Raw genomic sequence first — 23,480 nt, 5'->3', positions numbered from 1 at the left:
TCAATTTCTTCAAGGTGTTCCACAACATCTCTTGCCAAGCTTTTGATCACCTTTGTGATCTCCTGAAGTTGGTCAGTGCTAGTTTATGCTTGATAATTGTCAGGGAGATTCCTGGGACATCTTGTGTTTATTACATTTAAACACAATTGTTACTGTGCTAATTTTAAATACAACTGCAATCATGTAGTCCGTGACAAGGTGAAAGAAAATATATCGTAGGATGGTTTCAGGAAAGATAGATCAGAGTTACAGACATACACTGGAGATTTAAATATCTAAACATGAAACATTGTAAAGACAGTAGCCTGAAATGGTAGTATATTTTAAAACATTTATCTATTAATGTTTTGCTTTGCAGCATTGTTAGAGAGACCAGTAGTTGTTGCCATCACTAATTGCCCTGGAGGAAGTACCTGCCTGAACTCCTGGCGTATCTCCTGGAGGGCTGTTGTGGTGAGACTTACAGGATTTGGACTCAGTTATGATGAACGATCAGTGATGTGTTTCCAAATCAGGATAATGTGTAACTTAGAGGAAGATCTTCAGGGTGGTTGTGCTGTACTGTCTCCTGCCCTCAGTCCTGCTTGGTGATAGTTGGTTTTGATAGCGCTGTCAGAATAACCCAGGCAACGTATCTTGTAGTTTTTACACACTACAACCAGTGGGTGCAGATGTATTAGTATTTCCATTATCACCCGTCCCCTGCTCCCTTCCTCCACCATTTCATAAAACAAGCATATGTGCACGTTTTATTAGATTTAGAAAATATAGAATACAAAAATAAGGAAGCCAGCTTTAAACTTGTGCAAGATCTAGAAAAACAGTTTTGAGAAATGCTTCAGTTTTAATCACAGGACAACAGAGCTTCTACAACTCGTGTGACAGAGGAAACAGAACAAAAAATAATCAGTATAAATACAACTAAAAATTAAATTTATGCGTTATATTTACAACATGGACACAAATGAAATCTAATTGGATTATTGACCCAACTTACATCATATTTTCTGTACTGTTACTCATCAGCACTCGAGTCGCAAACTACTCAGTCCAACAACGCAGGAAACGTGCTTTTGAAATTCTTGCTTTGATATGTACAAGGGATGAACTATGAGTAGGTACTGTTGAACATACAAGATATTATTTATGTTGGAAAAGAATAGGATAAAGAGCTACAGTAACAGAGGGGCCTTGTGCATCTCTTATGCTGTACCATGCATTATTTGTGCCATCTCTGCTGCAATGCTCACATTTCAGAGAGAAACCAGAGTGAATGCAAATTTAATTTACCAGTAGCATGAATGGTCAACCTATACCTAGATTAATGGCGACCCTTACACCACTTTCCAGCACCTGTTCCATATGGTGTATTGCAGGCAAATGCAGCATTCCACCATCAAACCAGCTCAAGCACTGGTAGGTCCGAGGAGGTTTGTTTGCTGTATTACAGGCTGTTCTCATTTCAGTTTCCTCAGCTGAAATATTAATCATATTTCCAAGTGCAACTGGGGTCAACGGCCATTTCATGCAGATTTCATCATTAGAATCAAAAAAAAGTTAATTGAGATTAAAATTGTCCACGGCCTTGTCCTTTCAGAATAGAGATGCCTCCAATTTGTCCATCATAGATTTAATCCAGCTGGTTCCATTTATTAGCTTTGTGGTGGCAATAATATATTCTGTACCTCCTTCTTCCATCTGGGACAAGAATCTAAGTGCAGCAATCTCAGCATACGTCACACCTCCAAGAAAGAATACCAGAGTCACTCTGTTCTCTCCTTGCTGGCCTATAGAACAAGGGGAAAAAAGATTTTAAGTTCCAAGTTAAATTAAAAATAATTAAATAAATAACTTCTTGGTATACTTGATGGCACCAAAGTAGAGATGGTTAAAAAGTTCAAGTTCTTAGGAGTAAATATCACCAGCAATTTGTCCTGGACTAGCCACATCAAAGCGTTGGTCAAGGAAGTACACCTACGCCTTTATTTCCTTGGAAGTTTTTGGAGGATTAGCATGTTCCCAACATCCTCATCAACTTCCACAGCATGCATCACAGCATGGTTTGGGAACAGCTCCATCGAAGACCGTAAGAAATTGCAGGGAGTTGTGGATGCAGCCCAGTCCATCACGCAAACAAACCTCCCTTCCATTGACTCCATCTACACTGCCTTGACAAGGCCACCAGCATCGTCAAGGACCAGTCTCGCCATGGTCACTCTCTCCTTTTCTCCCTCCCATCAGGCAAGGGGTACAGAAGTTTGAAAATGCATACCTCCAGATTCAGGGACAGTTTCTTCCCAACCGCCATCAGGCAACAACCATCCTATCACCAACTACAGAGTGGTATTAACCTACCATCTACCTCATTGAAGACCCTCTGACTATATTTAAATTGGATTTCACTGGACTTTCTTACACTAAATGTTATTCCCTTTATCCTGTGTCTGTACACTGCAGACTTCTTGATAGTAATTATGTATAGCACCCAAAATTGTGATTGGATAGCACACAAAAAAGCTTTTTACTGTACCTCGGCACACATAACAATAAATACATTTCAGATCATTCTCTATTTTCTCTTTCCCAAAAAAACTATTCGAAACAGCAAAGGATAATTTCAAGAGAAACAAAAAACACTGATGAATGCATTCAGAATCTTTTAGCATCTTTGAAGGAGAACTCAAGTCATTACTTGACATTGATCGTGTTTAGTTTAGAGATACAGCGTGGAAACAGACCCTTCACCCACCGAATCGGTGCCGACCAATGATCACCTGTACACCAGTTTTAACCTACACACTCGGGACAATTTACAGAAATCTAAAAGCCTGTATTTCTTTGGAATCTGGGTGGAAACCGGAATACCCGGAGAAAACCCATGTGGTTACATGGAGAACGTACGAACTCTGTACACACAGCACTAGAACCGGGTTCGATCCCGACTCCAGGTGCTGAAAGGTAGCAACTCTACCGCTGCGCCACCGTGTCGCCCTCAAAGTGCCACCGCTACAACCAATTCTTGCAATGCGTTTCTCCAACTATATGGCACATTACAGAAATTACATTTGATACAGAAATGAAAACAGCCTTCTACACAAAACATCTGAATAGCTCTGGGGTAAACACGAGATATCTGTAGTTCATTTGTAATACATTAGTTTCATTCATTTGAGAAACATCCTCTCACCAGTTGTACTGACAAATCAATCTGTTCAATGTCCTGTTTTTCATTAACATGAAATGTTTTAGTGATTCAATTTCTGTTGAATAAAACATCCACATAGCTAGATCAAGCACAATTTTGTTAATGTACTTATACACAATACAGGCTTCTCTCAGTTACGTACGTTTTTTATGCAATCCAGAAGGCAGTTGTTGTCTTTCTTCAAAATGCGGTCCCGGCAGCATTTTTAATACTTCCTCTATGCTACGCCAGCCAGGCCGAGCCAACAACTGGGTTAATCGAACACTCAGTGGGGCATAACCACTGTATACATAAGAGATATCGTTGGGATTCTGTAATGTAGGAAAAATTAATTGAACCACCTTTGTTAAGGAAATCAAAGAAAATTAATGTAGCAATCAAAATCAGCATTGAAAATATACCTAACTTTCTATTGGATGAGAATTTTCAAGTGAAAAACACTTCTGGTAAATTTAATTCAATCAAAGCTGAAGCTGGGTTTGCTCAATGAGTTAGCCAACAGTGGAAAATGAACAACTCTTGATGACTCATTTTGGATAAGTTGAAGATACTGTATTCTGTTCAAATATGAGGATCCTTTCCCCCACAGAGAGTGGTGAATCTCTAGAACTCTCTGCCACAGAGGGTATTTGAGGCCACGATCATGGCTATATTTAAGACACTTCAGATTGCCCTAACAGGCCCCCAGCCAGATGGTTGCAATGAGTTGGATGATCAGCAATGATCACTTTAAATGGCGGTGCCCCTTTATGCCGATTAGCCTGCTCCTGCACTGACTTTTATTTCTATAGATCAGATTCCCTCCCCCCCCCCCCCCCCCAATAGAAACCTTAAGGAGATTTCAATCCAACGATCATGCCCTCTAGGTCACTTCAATTGCTAATAGCCCCCAGCCAGATGGTTTCAATGATAAAAACAAAAACCTTTACTAAACTGAAACATTTATGAAGTAAACTGACCTTTAGCTCGCATATGTTCAGAGAGTCTAAAGTGTATTAAACCATTCCACTGCTCCTTCCTCTAGGAAACTCCTTAATACCTAAACTCTTAGATCAACAAAACCTTTCTATAAACATTTCAAGTTAAACCTTTAGCAACCAGACTTCGAATTTTGACTCATTAATATCATTATCACTGCTTGGGTGGAAAGAAAACGTTAAATTAGATCTTGCCGTTCTTTCTATCAACATTTCAAGTTCGACAAGCAACTGGACTTCGAATTTTGACTCAAGCTATCTGTTAAATAAATATTTTCCAGGAAAAAGATACCAATATCCTCCATTTTCATTTAATGTAAATAGCATGAAAATATATCCAGGGCGAGAGAGACAGAGACAGGAATAATAGAAAATAATGTTACTGTTCACCTCACTTCTATATGTAATTTAATACAGGAAATGGATGCTGAAAATCTACGCCTTACATTTCACACCTTAATGTCGGTGTACATAGGATATATAGATCTCTTCAAGATCAAATAAATAGTAATTGAATTTTTCAGTTGGGATATCAGAAAGACGGAATAATGAAACATTTTTTCTGATGATGATTACAATCCTTTTATCGTTGCAATGACCAAATTCCTTAAGGATTGCTTTCATCAGTGTGGCAAGCCTCTCAGCTGAAAGTACTTTTCTCAGACTTTTAGTGTATTGGGCATTTTTTAAGTGAATGGTAGTAATTAGCTGACATTGATGACAAGACCCACATTAAAATTTCTTTATTTTCAGTTTGATAGTTAAAATTAATTCCAAGTATTTCACGTGTAAAAATGAATATTTTAACTTAACATGATTTCTTCATAATGAATATCTCTGAACCAACTAACCTGTTCGTTGATGTCATCCATCCACAGACGCAGTGTTTTTCTGATTGTTGGATAATTGTTTCGAGTGCTTGTCTGAGATTTTAGTAATCCAGCCTTTTCTAGATTATTCAGAGTTAAAATGTGTTCATAACCATACGTCTGAAATATATATTAAACATTTATATAGTCGTGCAACCCCGTATAATCTAAATATTACAAACTCAAATCCTAAAATTGCCTTTAGTACTTATTAGGGTTAGGGTTAATGTCAATGTCAGTCAATGAATATGTGGGATTTAAAATAAAATGCAAGCAACAGTCCCCTGCAATAATTTCTACAACAAATGATCTCTAGCGCACAATCTTATATCATCAGCTCCATTAAGAACAATTAATTCCAAGCATAATATAAAAAACCCTATCATCAATTTAAAAGGTTAATATCATTCACCTAGCTTTCACAAAGCAGCCTTCCGAGAATTCTTGAAGGAAAAATTGGACCAAAATATCTCAAAAGGTGATAAGTCCATAGGAAGACACAACTTTCCTTAAAGATGACTACTAAACTTATGGAGACATTGGAGACTTTTTCTTTGGGAGATGAAAATGCCTTTGTGATGACAAGACCATTACATATACAAAAATAATGTACTTGGCCTACTATGCCTTAGAAAAAGGCCAAATAATACGGGGGGGGGGGGGGGGGGGGGGGGGGGGGGGGGGGGAAGAGAAGTTTCAAGATTATATTTTTATGTCATGATATACCCATCAAAAATTAAGAAGTGTTTTGGCAATGTAGGCTACCCTTTAATAAAACAAAAAATAAACAATATTCTGGAATAACTCAGCAGGTCAGGCCACTTCCTTGGGGAGCATGGATAGATGATGTTTTAAGTCAGGACCTTTAGATCCTTCCGATCCCTGACCCTTCTTTTACCTTTGTTTACAGAAAGTTTAATAAATTATCTTGGTTTTTCCATACGGTCTTCAACTACTATACAGTTTGAAGGAAATTTAAAATATAACCTGCAAAATTTCTCTCTTGTAATAGTCCAGCACTTTTGGTTTTAGGCCATTATTGCACACTGACTGCATGCAAACAAGTCGCAGCACTTTTGTCAACGGTTCTTTTTGTGCAATAGAGTCTTCAATATAGTTGTTAATCTGCAAGGAGAAGTTGCAATTTAAATTCCAGGTAGCTCCATTTAAACAAACTTACAATAATTGAGTGGTGGTTGTGTAGAAACAAAATACAATTCATTAATTTATTGTCACGTGTACCGAGATACAGCGACAAGCTTTTTGTTGCGTGCTAACCAGCTGAAGAGCTATGCATGTTATATATTTTACTCTGATCACAGTCCAAACTACATGACACAGAGGCTCAGCGGTAGAGTTTCTGCTTTACTGCCCTAGAGACCCGGGTTCGATCCTGACTGCGGGTGCTATCTGTATTGTATAGTTTGTACGTTTACCCTGTGACTGCATGGGTTTTCTCCGGATGCTCCAGTTTTCACTCACATTCCAAACACGTGCAGGTTGGTAGGTTAATTGACTTCTGCACATTGGTCCTGGTGTGTTGGATAGAACTAGTGTATGGGTGATTGTTGATCTGTACAGATTTGGTGGGCTGAAGGGCCTTTTTCCGCACTTTGCCTCTAAACTAAACATCGCACTTGGCCCTCCCATGTCTGGAATTCAATGGAATTCAAAATATCTCATACAATTGTATCATCAGCATTTAAGTGCATTATTATTCATTTGAAATAAAAATAAATACAAGATATTGTATAGACTTTTGATATAGATTCTTGAACTTGAGTCGGCTACAGTAAAAAAAATGTTGGGAATCCAAAATATAACAGGAAATGCATTGAGATGCAGGAAATACACTCAGTAGAGCAAGCAAGCAGCATCTCAGGAAAGGGAACCCTATTGAAGTTTTAGGTTGAAGATGCTGCATGTTCAATAATTTTCTAATTTTATTAATAAGTTATAGTTACTTGCTGTGAATTAAATTATAGCTTGAATACTTTTATAAAGAACAAACGGTAGTTTCCTTTCTACCTTGTCCGTATCAATCCCAGACATAAATTCTTGTTCCACAGTTAGATTGTCAAAAAAGGTCTCAGATCCTGAAACAAAAAACAAGCAAAAAAGTTTATTTTCACCAAGACCAATTTACAATTCAGGTCACTTGAGCAGAATTTTAAAAGTTATTCCTGGGATATGGGTATTACTGTTGAGGTAATAATTGCGTCATTCATTGTTAATTGCTCGTAGCATTAAGGAAGCGCTTCCTGTCTCACCACAGCCCATGTGATGCAGAAACCCCTCAGAGCATATTTGTGGTTTCGATAGCGTATTGCATTTAAGGGTCTATCATGATGCTGTGGTTTGGAGACATATCAACCATAGACACGAAGCACTGGAGCAGCTCAGTAGGTCAGGCAGCATCTCTGGAAAACTTGGGTAGGTGACATTGAGTCGAGACCCAAATGTCACCTATCCATAATCTCCAGAGACACTGCCTGACCCAGTGAGTTAATTCAGCACATTGTGTCTTTTTTGTAGAACAGCATCTGCAGTTCCTTGCATATCCCTCCAACCAAATAGGTTTCTTTAATACTTTCCAATCGTTCATTTGTCATTGCTACTGACAAGCCATTAATGCCAAACCAAATAATATTCCTTGTAGAATTGGAACTTGTATAGTTGAATAGTTCTGGTTTCTGTATTACTAATCCAATAACATAACCAATGACAAATTGTACCAACAGTCTAGAGATTTTGTTCCAAAACCTATGCTAACAACCAATATAAATAGGAGAAATACATGCAGCTTACCTGTAATGTCTTTGACAAGTTCAGCGATAGATGTATGATTAGCTAAGGAGGTTCTTGCAGCCTGCATGTGTGGAAGTTGTGAGACAAATTGTTTGATTTCACCCACTGTCTTTGCATTATGCCTTCCCTGCAAGAAAGGGGTTATATTATAATCGTGCTACGTTTTTAATCAGTTATTTCAACCAAAGGAGTTTTAATTTTAAATGTTCAAGAATTCAATTCTCCCCACCCTATATGGTGCTTCACCATAATCGTCATCTCCCAATGTGATAAGCAACATAGATAGAGGCACAGTTATGTTGTTTCTTCCTGCAGGCACGAACTATTTTCTTTTAGACATCATGCCCAAGAGTGAAATTCATGTGGCAGGAAAATGGTATCAAACTTCCAAGATGGAACTACATCCCACCAAAAGATCCTGTTACAGAGTTAACGTTTTGTCAAACTTTATGCACAACTTTGATACCCCATAAATGCAGCGCTGTTTCCAATTAGTGGTCAGGTTATTCCAATGAACAAGTTTCATAGAAAATATATCCTAACCTCAAATTTCTGAGTTTACAACAATCAGTATAGTCAACTCTGAAGGACATTCATGTAGTAACCATTACTAGTTATATGACCACTTTGATATACTCAATTTAAAACAATCCATAACTCCTTTTGGATACGTGGGCAATCAGGGCTGAAGAACTGTTTTATTTAGAAAGACAAAATGAAGCCACGAGTTCTTCACTTACATTGTGTAACAGGTGGCTGGGCATTTTCACATTAGAGACTGAGCAAGTCTGAACATGGGAGGTGTTAATGAGCTTCAAAATTGTGGAGATCAAACTCAGATGTTAGAAATTAATCTCTCTTCACTTATATCACACAAGTTATGCGCAATGAAATGTACACGTGATACTTAATGCATCTCATGTCTATTGGTAAATCAGACCATTCAAAAAGTTGAGAAACTGGGGAAGAGAAAATATGTTTTACCAAAAACTAAATTGTCTCTTTGCTTCACTATAATAACAAACCTTGCGCTTCGTGTGTTCAATACCAAACAAAATTATTTTAACAATATTCATTATATTTCTAGAAAATACAGTACAAGCAGTTTACTAAGAAGATACAGTTAAGAGCGTTTCATTTCACAGGCCATTGATACACATTACCCCTAAATGTACAGGCACCTCGCGTTTTATGCGGGTGTTCCATTCCTGAAATCAGGGCGTAATTTAAAAACGCATAAATTCAACATATACATGTAAACGGGCATAAATTTAAGCACGTTATTTCAAATATATAGCGTGTAAAATAGGTTTGGGTATTAAACAAGCAGACAAAAATGCTGGAGAAACTCAGCGGGTGAGACAGCATCTATGAAGCGAAGGAAATAGGCAATGTTTCGGGTCGAGGCCCTTCTTCGGACTGATGTGAGGGTGTGTGGGGTGGGGCGGGGCGGGAAGAAGAAAGGAAGAGACGGCGACAGTGGGCTGAGGGAGAGCCGAGAAGGGGAGGAGAAAGCAGGGACCTGAAATTGGAGAAGTCAATGTTCATACTGCTGGGGTGTAAACTACCCAAGCAAAATCTGAGGTGCTGCTCCTCCAATTTATGGTGGGCCTCACTCTGGCCATGGAGGAGGCCCAGGACAGAAAGGTCGGATTTGGAATGGGAGGGGGATTTGAAGTGCTGTGCCGCCGGGAGATCAAGGTTGGTTATTGCGAAAATTAATCTCTCTTCAGCGAAGCGATCGCCAAGTTATGCTTGGCTCAACGAAATGTAGCAGCTGACACTTAGAGCAGCGGATGCACTATTGGTAGGTTGGAGGAGGTTCAAAAACCTCTGCCGCAGAAGACTGAAGTACGAAAGGACATCTCCGATGCCCTGGCGTGGATAACCTCATCCTGGGTGCAGATGCAGTGTAGACGGAGGAATTCGGAGTAGGGGGATGGAGTCCTTACAGGAAGCAGGGTGGGAAGAAGTGTAGTCTAGATAGTCATGGGAGTTAGTGGGTTTATAGTGGTGTCGGTCAGTACCTAAACAAAATTCATTTTAAAAATATTCATTATATTTCTAGAAACATGCAGTACAATGTGAGCAGTGTATTTAAGGATAAGATACAGTTAAGAGCGTTTCATTTCACCTCTGGCATTGTAAAAATGCATTACCCCTAAATGTACAGAGGCATCTTTGCGTTTTATGCGGGACAGAGCCACTGCATTGAAATTTTCAGGGCGTAATTTCTGCATACAATAAATTCTGCAGAATATACTTTTTTAACCAACTGTTAAACGGGCATGGAATTTTGGCCACTTTCATTTTGCTTTCAAATATATAGCGTGTAAAATAGGTTTCACATTTGCTGAAAAATAGAAATTTAAATAGCATCAAAATGACAGAAAGTCCATCGTGCACTTCTCCATTCACAGCTTTACCCATCTCAGAGGATAATACAGAAAAACAGAGTACAATTAAACGTGGCACCATCTCTATGCATTATAGTACAGGTGCACAACCTTTTATCCGAAAGCCTTGGGACCAGACACTTGTCGGATTTCGGACATTTTCGGATTTCAGAATGGAAGATTTTTAGCGTACATTAGGGGGTGAGGGAGAGCTTGAGAAGTCTGGAGGAGAAAGCAGGGACCTGACCGGGAGACTCATTGAGAAGTAGTCAGTTCATTTGCTGGGGTGTAAACTGGTGGTGCAAAGTCTGGGGTGCTGGGGGAAACTTTAATTTATGGTGGGCCTCACTCTGGCCATGGAGGAGGCCCAGGACAGAAAGGTCGGATTTGGAATGGGAGGGGGATTTGAAGTGCTGTGCCGCCGGGAGATCAGGTTGGTTATTGCGAACCGAGCAGAGGTGTTCAGCGAAGCGATCGCCAAGTTTACGCTTGGTCTCAACGATGTAGAGCAGCTGACACCTAGAGCAGCGGATGCACTAGATGAGGTTGGAGGAGGTGCACGTGAACCTCTGCCGCATCTGGAAAGACTGAAGTACGAGGACATCTCCGATGCCCTGGCGTGGATAACCTCATCCTGGGTGCAGATGCAGTGTAGACGGAGGAATTCGGAGTAGGGGGATGGAGTCCTTACAGGAAGCAGGGTGGGAAGAAGTGTAGTCTAGATAGTCATGGGAGTTAGTGGGTTTATAGTGGATGTCGGTCAGTAGTCTAAACAAGTACGTCATTGTAAAACCACATAAATCAAACATGCATACAATGTGAGGTGCCTGTATTTAGGGATAAATTATGTTTCTGTAGGAGCTGCTAACCTCTGGCAGTAAAAATGCATTACCTCAAATGCAGCAGAGATAATCTTTGCCTTTTTACTAAGGACAGAGCCAACTGCATTGAAATTTTTATCTCTAATTTCTGCATACAATTCTTCTGCAGAAAAGCCCTCCAAGCTTTTGACGTTCAGTTAAGCAATGATTTACAGACTTTCATTTTGCTTTCCCGGTCTCAAGGGAGGAGGCAGCCGGAAGTTTCACATTGGCTGAAAAATAGAATTTTAAATAGCATCAGTTTGACAGAAAGTCCATCGAGCTTTGGTCCATTCGACAGCTGGAAAATCTCAGAGGATAATTCGGAGCTTTTCGGTTTCTGGAACACCGGATAAAAGGTTGTGCACCTGTACTTCCTAACTCAAATATCATTCATAAAAATCTCTTACTAATTTTCACCATCAGCAACAAGAACATAGCTAATTTTCCGCTCCAATTCAGGATCACCAAGAGCCACTGGAACACTTTACCACCCTGAATAAGATGAGCCAAGTTGGGACATCCCCATCTGTTAGTCCATGTCAGCATTTGTAATATGACTAGGAGGTAGGAAATCAAAAGCAGGATGCACTTATGATATTGTCTTCATACTGGGAAATAACTCGGCCTATTTGTAGATTCAATTAAATTAACAGCGACAGCATTTCCAACTGATCAACATTTGTTGACCTACTTGACTTTATACTCCAGAAATGAACAAAACACAGACCCTCAAACACTTGGAAAACAAATACTTTGCATCTTTACTGCAACGTTTTGCAACAAGCATTTGGATATATACCTACAGTAGCAAACGTGGGCCTCCAGCACTTACTGTTTTGAATTCCGTATATTTCATCAATCAGCCCTTCGTAAGTCAGCTGTGTTGCGAGGGGCGTCAGCAGATCAACGTTACGATCAAGCAACAGAAGTTTGTCAAACACAGGCAAAGTCTGATTCTGACTCCCAGCAAATTCACGCTTCATTCTTAGCATCATATTTGCTACAAGCTGCAGAGATAAAGTCAAAGTTAAAATTATTAAACAGAAGACAAACCTTTGTACTTCATCTCTGCTTTTCAACAGCACCCGCTGTAAATTAGGCTACGGCACCAGGAGACACAAAGTTAGGAAGCTTGAGCACAACCTGCGTCAAAAGGACAGGTGGGGATGCCAGAACTCACGATGACACCGTGCAATGTCAGATGGGACTGCTCTGGAGAGGTTGCTTACTATTGCAGAGCAATTTTTTAAACTTTGGGAAAGAGTCCCAAAAACCAAATGACCAAGACAAATCTTTGCACTGAAGTTTGACATTATTCAGGACATATTGGTAATGGTCTGGATATTAAGGGATCAAGGAATAGGTAGTTCAAGCAGGTAAGTGACAAACCCAGGTACAAGAACAGCCACAGTTGAACTGAAAGGCTGACCAGGCACAAGAGGCTGAAGGACCTGTTCCTGATTCGATTTCTTTGGCAGCTCACCTGCCAATGGCAGAGCCCATTACAGGAAGAATCCTCCAACCACTGTGACAGTGATTTCCATCAACAAAAATTGTAGGAATCAGATCATCCTTTCACTAAACTCCAGCACATTGCTTTAAAATAAATGAGCTGATTTACAGGTTCTTAATAGAACATATACGATACTGCCCTCCCATGGGAAGCTGGCCTGTTTGTGATTTAAATTTCTATGATTAAATCAAACAGTATTTTAAGTACATTTGACATTGCAAGAATGTTCATAAAGAGCATTGTTGTCACATATTATTAGCATTAATGATATGAATCACAAACTGGTAATAACGTACCCGTGCACATTCACCTTTCCCAAATATCTGTGGAATGGTTCCATACAGAGCTTGCAGAGTCATCAATCCTTTGGCAACATGGAATAATACCGTCTGGTCATTCTCAAGGTAACATTCCTATGTACAAACATGCAAGATGTGTTAATTATTTGTGAATCTGAAAATCTAAGCCACTTGACCTACTGAGAAACATTTTTTTTACAAATATAAAATGCAGCAAAAGCTGCCACTTGCATTGTTGCACGAATACAGGAAGCAGCACTGTGGTCAGTGAAATGATGGAGAAAGGACTGGGGAGGGGTGCTTGTGTAGGTTTTGATTATTCCATCCAGCCAACAAAAAGACATGCGCAGATGGGGTCCACACCAGAGTCCATGTCTACACCTCTGAATTGCAGAAATGGAAAGAATTCAAAGGAACAACTTCCTCACTTCTCCTGGGTTCACCTTTCATCCCGATTAAGGATTACTATGGAGTCTCCAAGTACATTCTCTGCAAGGTGTGATTCTGTGATTACAATGGCACAGTGGTAGAGCTGCTGCCTCACATCACCAGAGTCCCGGGTTCGATTCCAACTGCTGGTGGAGACTACGTAGGTATGTTGCAAAACTTACCTTCAGCAGCGCTGCAGTTCTGCCGCTGCCTGTGTGCGCGACTTTGGCACCTTTGAGAGGGGGGGCGGGTTTAAAACGCGATTTTCTCTCGGCTGTTGAAATCGATGTTGTTCAGCTTACTTAGTTGCTGACGAAAAATCGCTACGAAATTCGTTCACTGCAGGTATTTTTAAACTAAATTGGGTTATTTAATTATTAGAGAAGATTAAAAATCATCCTCTAAAGCCGCGAACCCCGACAACGGGACGGATCTCATGACAAGGCAAGGTAGGTTGTTTATTTTTAAATTAAAAAGGGCTTCTTAAGATCCCTTTATACAAAATTTTATGTTGCAAGTAGCTGACTTGGGAGCCCATTCAATCCCGCACTGTTTTTCATGCCATATGGGCTTCAAATTCACCGCAATGGCAGTGTTCCAAACCATCGCGTTAGACAGAATCCCACTTGCAAGCTGATTTAAAAGGCCATTAATTTACAGCAATTGAACACTAAATCCCTTCCATTTGGCCTATAAATTAATGTCAATGAGATTTAAAAATCATGTTTTATTGTGAATTCTTGTGTGAATGTTCTTTGGACACTTAGGCTATTTAAAAATGTTAATCTTTCCTTAAGAAATGGATAGATGTTTAGATTTAGTAATTGAATTTTGGAATTAGCTACAATTGGGTAACTAACTGATTATATGCTTTAATTTCAGGTCATCCAAGTAAGATTGTTTAATATTTGTTTCAGAATGCTTCAATCTATAATAACTGAAAATGTATTTCAGTTCTCTTAACTTGTAATAAAGTTATGGCCATTTCACTGTCCTTGATCATAGCTTTTGTGTTAAATCAATGGAAAAATCAATAGGGAACAAGATGCTAATTTCCGAGTTTGAAAATGGCCATAACCTTTTTAATACTGAAGATATGAAAGTGAGTTAGGTGTCAAATTAGACTTATTTTTATGCTTTATCTGATGGGATAAATTGCAGACTTGATTTTTTAAATCTCAAAATTTTGTAACAATGCTACTGTACGGCGTTTGTACATTCTCCCCGTGTGCTTTCTCTGGCTGCTCTGGTTTCCTCCCACACTCCAAAAACATGCAGGTTTTTTGGCTTCGGCAAATTGTCCCTGGTATGTAGGATAGAACTAGTGTACAGGTGATCGCTGGTTGGTGTGGACACGGTGGGACGAATGGTCTGTTTCCACACTGTATCTCCAACCTAAACTAAACTACAACTGACAGGCTGACAACTTTTCCCAATTTAGGCACTAGTCCCCAGGTATTATTAGGTGATGGATATAACCACAATTGGTTTCTTACACTATTAAAAATATATATTTTCAAATATGTTATACATGGTTGCTTAAGTACAATCTGTTCATGCAGATCCACTAGAAGGTATTTAAGAAGGAACTGCAGATGCTGGAAAATCGAAGGTAGACAAAAGTGCTGGAGAAACTCAGCAGTTGCGGCAGCATCTACGGAGCGAAGAAATAGGCAACATTTCGGGCCGAAACCCTTCTTCAAACTTATGTAAGGGGGGGGGGGCAGGGGGAAGAAAGGAGAAAGGAAGAGGAGGAGCCAGAGGGCTGAGGGAGAGCTGAGAAGGGGAGGAGACAGCAAGGGCTACCGGAAATTGGAGAAGTCAATGTTTATGCCGCTAAGGTGCAAACTGCCCAAGCGGAATACGAGGTACTACTCCTCCAATTTCCGGTGGTGCTCACTCTGGCCATGGAGGAGGCCCAGGACAGAAAGGTTGGATTCGGAATGGGAGGGGGAGCCGAAGTGCAGAGATCAGGTTGGTTAATGCGGACCGAGTGGAGGTCGTAGAGTTGGAGGGAAGGGGGGATCACAGAGGGGGGGGGCGGTGAGAGAGGAGGTCGTTAAACTGTCTTCGGAGGGAGGAGAAGAACTTCTTGAGCTCCCTGTGGCTCAGCACTTCGGCTCCTCCTCCCATTCCGAATCCGCTGAATTTCTCCAGCACTTTTGTCTACCTTGCACTAGAAGTTAGATCATTGTAATTCGGCAAAATGCTAAAAACGGAAACTATACAAATTTAGAAGCTTTGGAAAGAACTTAAATCATGAGCACTTTAGCTTTCATAAAAGCCAAAAGTAAACACGAGGTGAAAAGGAATTGTCAGCTCTGGCATTTCATAATTTATCCAGTGGATCTCATATGTTCCCTTTTATACCTAGACCTGCTTGAGTGACAAACTTGGTAGCGATGGAGATCAACTAAAAATGCAGTCCATGACAATATGAGCACAACACAGCTGAGACCATTTGGATATTGTCTGGGAAAAAAAAAGATTTATCCAGAAAACCCAAATTGCAACAAGGATTATTCCAAAGAAAATAAGGAAACGTAGTTACCCTAAATGCACTTTCTGCCTCCATGGACATAAGATCACTGTCGAATGGAATTAGATCCAAGCTGTATTCCTCTATAAGGGTGATGTTGACCAGCTGCCCATGCTCCTTAAGTCGCTGTTCACAAAGAAGACTTCGACGTGGTAGAAACAGGATATGGAAATCTCTGCGGGAATGCCGGTCTTCACTAAAAACATAAAATGGTAAAAGTGTCAACCCATTAAAGGCAGGAAACATCGCTCATGCATTGCAAGGTTTATGTGCAAAAGCACAAAGTACTCTGCAATTGCACTGAACCTTGTAAGTTTGTTACCAGTTTGCTAATGGAAATCCAGTTTCTTCCCCTTTCCCACACACCAACCAAAAATCATTCAACAAGCTTTACAGTTTACAACTACTGCACAATTCCTCCCCTCAATCCACAAAATGCCTCTGCTGATACGGAGTTCTCTTGTTCAATTTCTTGGTTTGTACCGTGGACAATCCCCCCCCCCCCCCCCCCCCTCCACAAATGATCTTGACGGCTGATCTGCGATCACACACAGGCTCCTAAACAAACTTCCAAAAAGTTTTAAATGCATTACCATATCTCACTCCAAAAAACTGCTTCAACAGTTTGCCAGGACATGGGTATTTATTTCCATTTATCGTTTTTTTAAATTCTAACTGTCTGTGTGCTTTGAGAGTGGGAAAGTAGGTCTGATGAGACCTCAAGCTTTTCCTGTGACTATAGCCCAACTTAAGACTGACAAAAATCTGTGACTGACAACATTGTATTTACATTCATAGATGATGCATCTTCCAGGCATCTTTTAGGGAGGCAAAGATAAAAAACAATTGTTTATTTAGTTTAGTTTATTATTGTCACATGTACCGTGGTATAGTGAAAAGCTTTTTTGTTCCCTGCATTTAATGTGCCCATGTTTAAGGGGAGAGCATGAGAGAACAGACCAGGGGAAAAGTGCAATGAAGCACAAAAATGCGGCAGTAATTCAGCAGGTCAGGTAGAATCTTTGGAGGACATGGAAAGGTTACATTTCGGGTTGGAACTCTTCTTCAGACAAGTGCAAGCACAAAGCCCCTCAGAAGTGAGCATCCTGCAGAATAGGATGCAAGGACACTCAATGGCCGATACATGTAACATTCAAGTGTCACACCTTGGAGCAATTTTAAAAAGAAAATATTTTAATAAATCTTATTTAAAATTACGTGCACCTACCACCGAATGTTATCAGCAATGATATCCATTAGTTCCAGCTTAGGTCTCACAAAGAAAATGACATTTTTCACATCGGCTTGAGGTAAACGTCCTTCCTTCAGAGTGAACATCTTATCGACCTCATGCTCCTAAACAATTGCAAAGCATTTTTTACTGTATGAAAAATATCAGGACCCTCAAGGAAAAACTATCAAATACATACCAGACATGTACAATTTTAGGCACCTTTTACATTTTAACATTTGAAAACTGCTTGAAAAGACATTCAACATCACTTTGATTAAATCACACCACTGCTATTACACAATAGACAATAGGTACAGGAGTAGGCCATTTAGCCCTTCGAGCCAGCACCGCCATTTAAGGTGATCATGGCTGAGCATCCCCAATCAGTACCTTGTTCCTCCCTTCTCCCCATATCCCCTGACTCCGCTAATTTTAAGAGCCCTATCTAGCTCTCTCTTGAAAGCATCCAGAGAACCTGCCTCCACCACCACAAATATTCACCATCTCTGTTGACAATATAGCACACTAAAGGGAAGCACATTCTACATCACTAAATGTTTTATGGTGGAGTGTTTTACAGAGTGCTTCCTTCCAACACTTCACAAAATTACTTGCAGTTGTGAGATATCTCCATATGTGTGCCTCAATGCACAAATCTAGGAGCTATTGTCAGTGATGTGCTCCAATCCTGCTGAACAGTTAGTCCAAGGAGGAGACAAGAACTTGAACTAATTTACAGGAATAAACACATCTGAAGATTTTGCAACTGGTCTGGGGCAATGCAAGGATTAATTCTCTTAAATTTAATGGAAGGGATTGATTGTAAGATACTCGAGTAACATTTATTATTTAAAAAGATTCAAGTGCTTTTAAACATGTATATCAGCTGCAGGATCTGACTGCCTGATTTAATAAGCTGGGGTTTATCACAAGATGCCCATTTTACACAATAGCACACACCGCCTTGCTACAAATACACTCGCAGCATTTCCTTCAAATTCACATTGGGAAGATAACTAGACAGTGTGTTTTCTCTTAAGCAAATAAAAATGTCAGCATAGAATAGCTGTTGAAAGGAAAAAGCCAGTTGTTGATAAAGTTCTACCAAATTTTGAATTCTGCTCTAATATTCAGTATAGGCAATTCCAAATTGTCCAAGAATACCTCTTACCTAATGAAATAATGTTTTTTTTTGATTAATGGAGTAGTTTAAGATTGCTTCAACCATCTTGCAACTAACTTCAGTAACATTAATACCAGGAGTGAATAGTCTACCATTTTGTTCAGTAAAACAACTGTAATGGTTTAAAGTGCCAAGGCAGGTTATAGACATTTACCTTTAGCAGTGAATACTGAGCAATTAATCCAAATGGTCCAGTAAGATACTCATCCCAAACTATTGCCTGTGCAGGAAAAACAGATGGTTATTCTCATGTCATCATTCAGTTTTATGTCCATACTTCCAGTACATAACATTCACAATTAAGCAGAATCAAAGGTGTGGTCAAGAGTTTCAAGTTCTCAGGCGTAAATATCACCAACAATTTGTCCTGGACCAACAACATTGAAGCTACGGCCAGGAAAGTAGACCATTGCCTCAACTTCTTCAGATGACTGAGGAAGTTTGACTCTTACCAATTTCTGCAGATACATCATGGAGTACTATCTATCGGGATGCACCACAGTTGTTTTGGCAACAGCTGTGCCCAACACTGCTAGAAATTCCAAAGTTGTGGTTATAGCCCAGTCCATTCCACAAATCAGCCTGCTGGTCATAGACTCCATCTACATTTCACAATGTCTTGGGAAAGCAGCCAATATAATCAAGGAGCATTTTCACCACAGTCATTCTCTCTTCTCTCCTCACCTATTGGGCAGAAGATGCAGAAGCTTGAAAGCATGCACCATCAGACTTAGGGACAGCTTCATCCCCACTGTCATCAGACATCTGAACAGTCCTCTTGGGTGTCGTCCCAATCTTCCATTACTGCTAACCTTGCACTTTAAAAAAAATCTGCACTCTCTAACCGTATCTCTACAATGATATAACACTATTCTGCACTCTGGAATTTTTCGGTTTGTAGTACGACTTGACTGTACTCATGTGTAGTATGATTTGCCTGGATAGCACGCAAACAAAGTTCCTCACTATGCCAATAATAAACCAATATCAATGACAACCCGCAATTAGTCCGTAACACTTAAAAAAAAAGATTATTTAATACCTCAACAAATGCTGTTCTGGATTTGTAGATTTTCCCCTAATCATTCTGACCTCGTACACATTACGATAGAATTTTAAATGGTCTTAATCAATCACTTTACAAATTGTCATGTGACAAATTCACCATTTTTCCTTTCGTAGTAATAAATATTACTATCCAAAACCAAAATAATGCTAGAAATACCCAGCTGCGAAAACAGTTCACATTTAAAGTCAACACAAGCATCAATATTCCACCAAACATATACAGCTCCAGAACTGCCATTCACCTCTGAAAAATCAGTGACATTAATGGCTTCCTTTCCATAGATGCTCTTGATCTGTTGTGTTTCCCCCGCAGTTTCAGTTTTATTTTTTGTTTCTTTACATCTTCCACTTACCTTGCACCATAATCACTTTCATCATTTAATCGTTCCTGCCTTCAATTTACAAACAGGATTTGCTGTTGCTCTCCCTCCCTTGCTTAAAATTAATTACCCTGGTCAGATCTGAAACATTAACTGACCGGGACATGTATTGATTAGAATTTTCAGGCAACTTTTGGAGGAAAGTGAGCAAGGTCTTTATTGCAGGGACAAAATAAGCAATTATTCAGCCAAATACATGCTGGACAGGAGACTATTAAGAAAGCCCAATAATGAAACTGTATCAGAGATGAAACAGTAAATAAACGCAAGCACAGTCCTTAATCTCTGCAGGAGTGGAGGGGTGTCAGTTTGTACAATACTGGTATCTTCAAAACATAATGTTACAATCCACAACACATAAGTGTATTTACCAGACCATTCAAACACGTTGTCAATACTATTTTACTGCTTATATTAGGGCTATTTCACACCTCCAAAGTATGTACCTCACCTCAGCATAACCGAACTACATCGCCACTTCCACCCCAACATCAGACCCCCTGCCCCCAGTACCCCTGTATCCCCTCCCCAACCTTCCTCCCACCCAGACCTCCTCCACCACAGCTCCCCTTCCAAACCCCTCCAACCAGCCCGCTCCCGCATCACCTCCAGCATCCTCACCACCTTCCTTTCCAGGCCTTGAGTTCCCCCCTAATGACAGTGCCCCTCTCCGCCTTTCTCCTCCCCGCGTCACCCCGCCAGTCTTGTCTCTTCCCCTTCTTTCCTCTCCTGGTCCCATGCACCCTCTTCTCCCCCGTTTCCTATCCCCCCCCCCCCCCTCCCCTCCCCTTCCACCCCATTCTTCTCCCTTCCCCATCCCCTGCACTGCTCCCCAGTTCCTCTCCCTTCCCTCCCCGCCCCGCCCGTCCCACAGGGGACACCGGCCCCGCTCCCAGCACGGACCTTGCTGCCCTCGCACTTGTCGAGGAACTCTCGCAGCTCCTTACGGGCGGCCTCCCGCAGGTTGTTGAGCACCACCCGGCCGTAGCTCAGGTGCGTCGCCATCTTCAGCGCGGTCACGTGACGCGGCGGGCGGAGGCCCACGTGACCCATGCGGACGGCCATTGGGGGGCGCTCGGGAGCTGTGGGCGGGAGGGAGGGAGTGAGGCCGCTGCCCCTTTATAGTGGAGAATATCAGCCCTCAACAAGGCAGAGATATCACCCCAGGGGCGTCTGTCACCATTATCGAGATCCTGCAGGTCATCCAAACAGACCAGATACTACTGTATATAAATACAATCAAGTCAAATTCAAGTACAATAGGAAGAACAAAGGAGATTTCAAGTTCAAGTCAGTTTATTGTCATGTGCCCCTGATAGTAGCAATGTTACAAAATTTTGAGATTTAAAAAATCAAGTCTGCAATTTATCCCATCAGATAAAGCATAACAATAAGTTTAATTTGACACCTAATTCACTTTCATATCTCAAGTAATAGAAAAGTTATGGCCATTTTCATACTCGGAAATTAGCTTCTTGTTCCCTATTGATTTTCTATGGACATAACAAAAAAGCTGTGATCGTGGACAGTCAAAAGCCCATAACCTTCTTAAAAATTAAGAGAACTGAATTAAATTTTCAGTTATCATAGATTGAACCATTCTGAAACAAATATAAAATAATCTTACTTGGAGGACCTGAAATTAAAGCATATAATTAGTTACCCAATTGTAGCTAATTTCAAACTTCAATTACTAGATCTAAACATCTATCAATTTCTTAATAAAAGATTAACATTTTTAAATAGCCTAAGTGCCCAAATAATATTCACATATAATTCACAATAAAACATGATTTTTAAATCTCATTTACATCAATTCATAGGCCAAATGGAAGGAATTTGGTGTTCAATTGCTGTAAATTAAAGTCAATTTAAATCAGCTTTCTAGTGGGTTCCTGTGAACGCGCTGGTTTAGAACGTTCACATTGCGCTGGATTTGTGCCCTCAAATGCCCATAAAAATACTGCGGGATATAAAGAGCCCAAAATGAACTATTCGCTATAGAAAACTTTATATACAAGGTTCTTAAGAAGCCCCTTTTAATGTAAAAATAAGGTACATACCTTTAATTGTTTGCTTTATAAAACCCTGGGGCTGCGAGAGGTTGCGGGTTGAGAGAGTGATTTTTAAACTACTATAACTATTATACAAGGCCATAAAAACTAATAATACCTTTTGCGACGGGGTCTTCCAGCGATTTTCCGTTAATGATTTACTAGGCTGAACATTTTCGATTGCAACAGCCTAGTAAAAATCGCGTTTTAAACCCGCCCCCTCTAAACAGCGCCAGAATCGCGCACACGGGGTGGGGCAGATACTCAGACACGATTCAGGTAGGTTTTGTAACATACCTACTGATAGGACAATGAAATTCTTGCTTTGCTTCAGCACAACAGAACATAGTAGGCATTGACTACAAAACAGATCAGTGTGTCCATATACCATTATATAAATATACACACACATGAATAAATAAATGAAGTGCAAATAACAGATAATGGATTATTAATGATCAGAGTTTTGTCTGAGCCAGGTTTAATAGCCTGATGGCTGTGGGGAAGCAGCTATTCCTGAACCTGGTTGTTGCAGTCTTCAGGCTCCTGTACCTTATACCTGAAGGTAGCAGGGAGATGAGTGTGTGGCCAGGATGGTGTGGGTTTTTGATGATACTGCTAGCCTTTTTGAGGCAGCGACTGCGATAAATCCCCTCGATGGAAGGAAGGTCAGAGCCGATGATGGACTGGGCAGTTTACTACTTTTTTTAGTCTTTTCCTCTCCAGGGCGCTCAAGTTGCCGAACCAAGCAAAGATGCAACCGGTCAGCATGCTCTCTACTGTGCACCTGTAGAAGTTAGAGAAGGTACAAAGTACAAACTATAGTTGAGGCACAAGGAACTTCAGATGCTCTTTAAGAAAAGACAAAGTGCTGGAGTAACTCAGCAGGTCAGGCAGCATCTCTAGAGAACATGGATGGGTGATGCTAGGGGTCAAGACCGTTCAGTCTGTACATTTCAGACCCGAAATGTCACCGGTCCACCTTCTCCTGAGATGCTGCCTCCAGTCACAGTGATATCTGTATAAACTGAGCAACAGCTATAAATTTGGTCTAATAACTATTTTATGGGAATTTAGTTGATTTTTAGATTATGATATTGAACCCTCTTTGATTCTGGATCCAAACTCGAAGTTTCTGCGGCTGTGTCGGAGCTGCTTGCTTTTTGAAGTCTGTGCTTGATCTCAGTGTGAAGAAAGCTCCCAATCCAAAATGTCACCTGTCCATTCCCTCCATAGATTCTTCCTGACCCACTGAGTTCTTCCAGCTGTTCATTATGATTTTTGCTCAAGATTCCTGCATCTGCAGATTTTGTGTCTTCATGCTCAGATGGTTCATCTAGATTATTTGATCTGCATGAACGTTTGGCTTTATGTCTTAAATTTCAATCAAATGCCTCGTGTGAAGGCCCAGAGCTGCGGGAGAGTCAGGGAGAGTTGGTGCCGGGCCGCACCTCTGTAAAAATACATGATTACCGTCTTTTTCTTTCCTTCTCCCCCCCACCCCCCATCAGTCTGAGGAAGGGTTTCAGCCCGAAATATCGCCTATTTCCTTCGCTCCATAGATGCTGCTGCACCCGCTGAGTTTCTCCAGCATTTTTGTGTACCACCGTCTTTATCTTTACTTGTTTGATAATTATATTTCATGATAATTAGTGAGTGCAAC

At 40.5% G+C, this 23,480-nt stretch overlaps 1 protein-coding gene across 1 annotated transcript; it reads right to left on the bottom strand.

The window, feature by feature from the left end:
• Nucleotides 1–739: 739 nt before the first annotated feature.
• On the bottom strand, nt 740–20,804 carry vps33a (VPS33A core subunit of CORVET and HOPS complexes). The gene is given in 14 exon segments (XM_055655708.1): nt 740–1,787; nt 3,348–3,516; nt 5,034–5,171; nt 6,039–6,176; nt 7,080–7,147; nt 7,860–7,986; nt 11,148–11,330; nt 11,332–11,348; nt 11,951–12,125; nt 12,928–13,044; nt 15,911–16,094; nt 17,127–17,254; nt 18,470–18,535; nt 20,667–20,804. Coding segments are annotated over 14 exon segments (1,806 nt in total). The 5' UTR covers nt 20,769–20,804; the 3' UTR covers nt 740–1,593.
• Nucleotides 20,805–23,480: the final 2,676 nt, after the last annotated feature.

The sequence above is a fragment of the Leucoraja erinacea genome, chromosome 25 (assembly GCF_028641065.1).
Source record: "Leucoraja erinacea ecotype New England chromosome 25, Leri_hhj_1, whole genome shotgun sequence".
Lineage (NCBI taxonomy): Eukaryota > Metazoa > Chordata > Chondrichthyes > Rajiformes > Rajidae > Leucoraja > Leucoraja erinaceus.
This window is presented reverse-complemented; position numbering and strand designations above follow the sequence as displayed.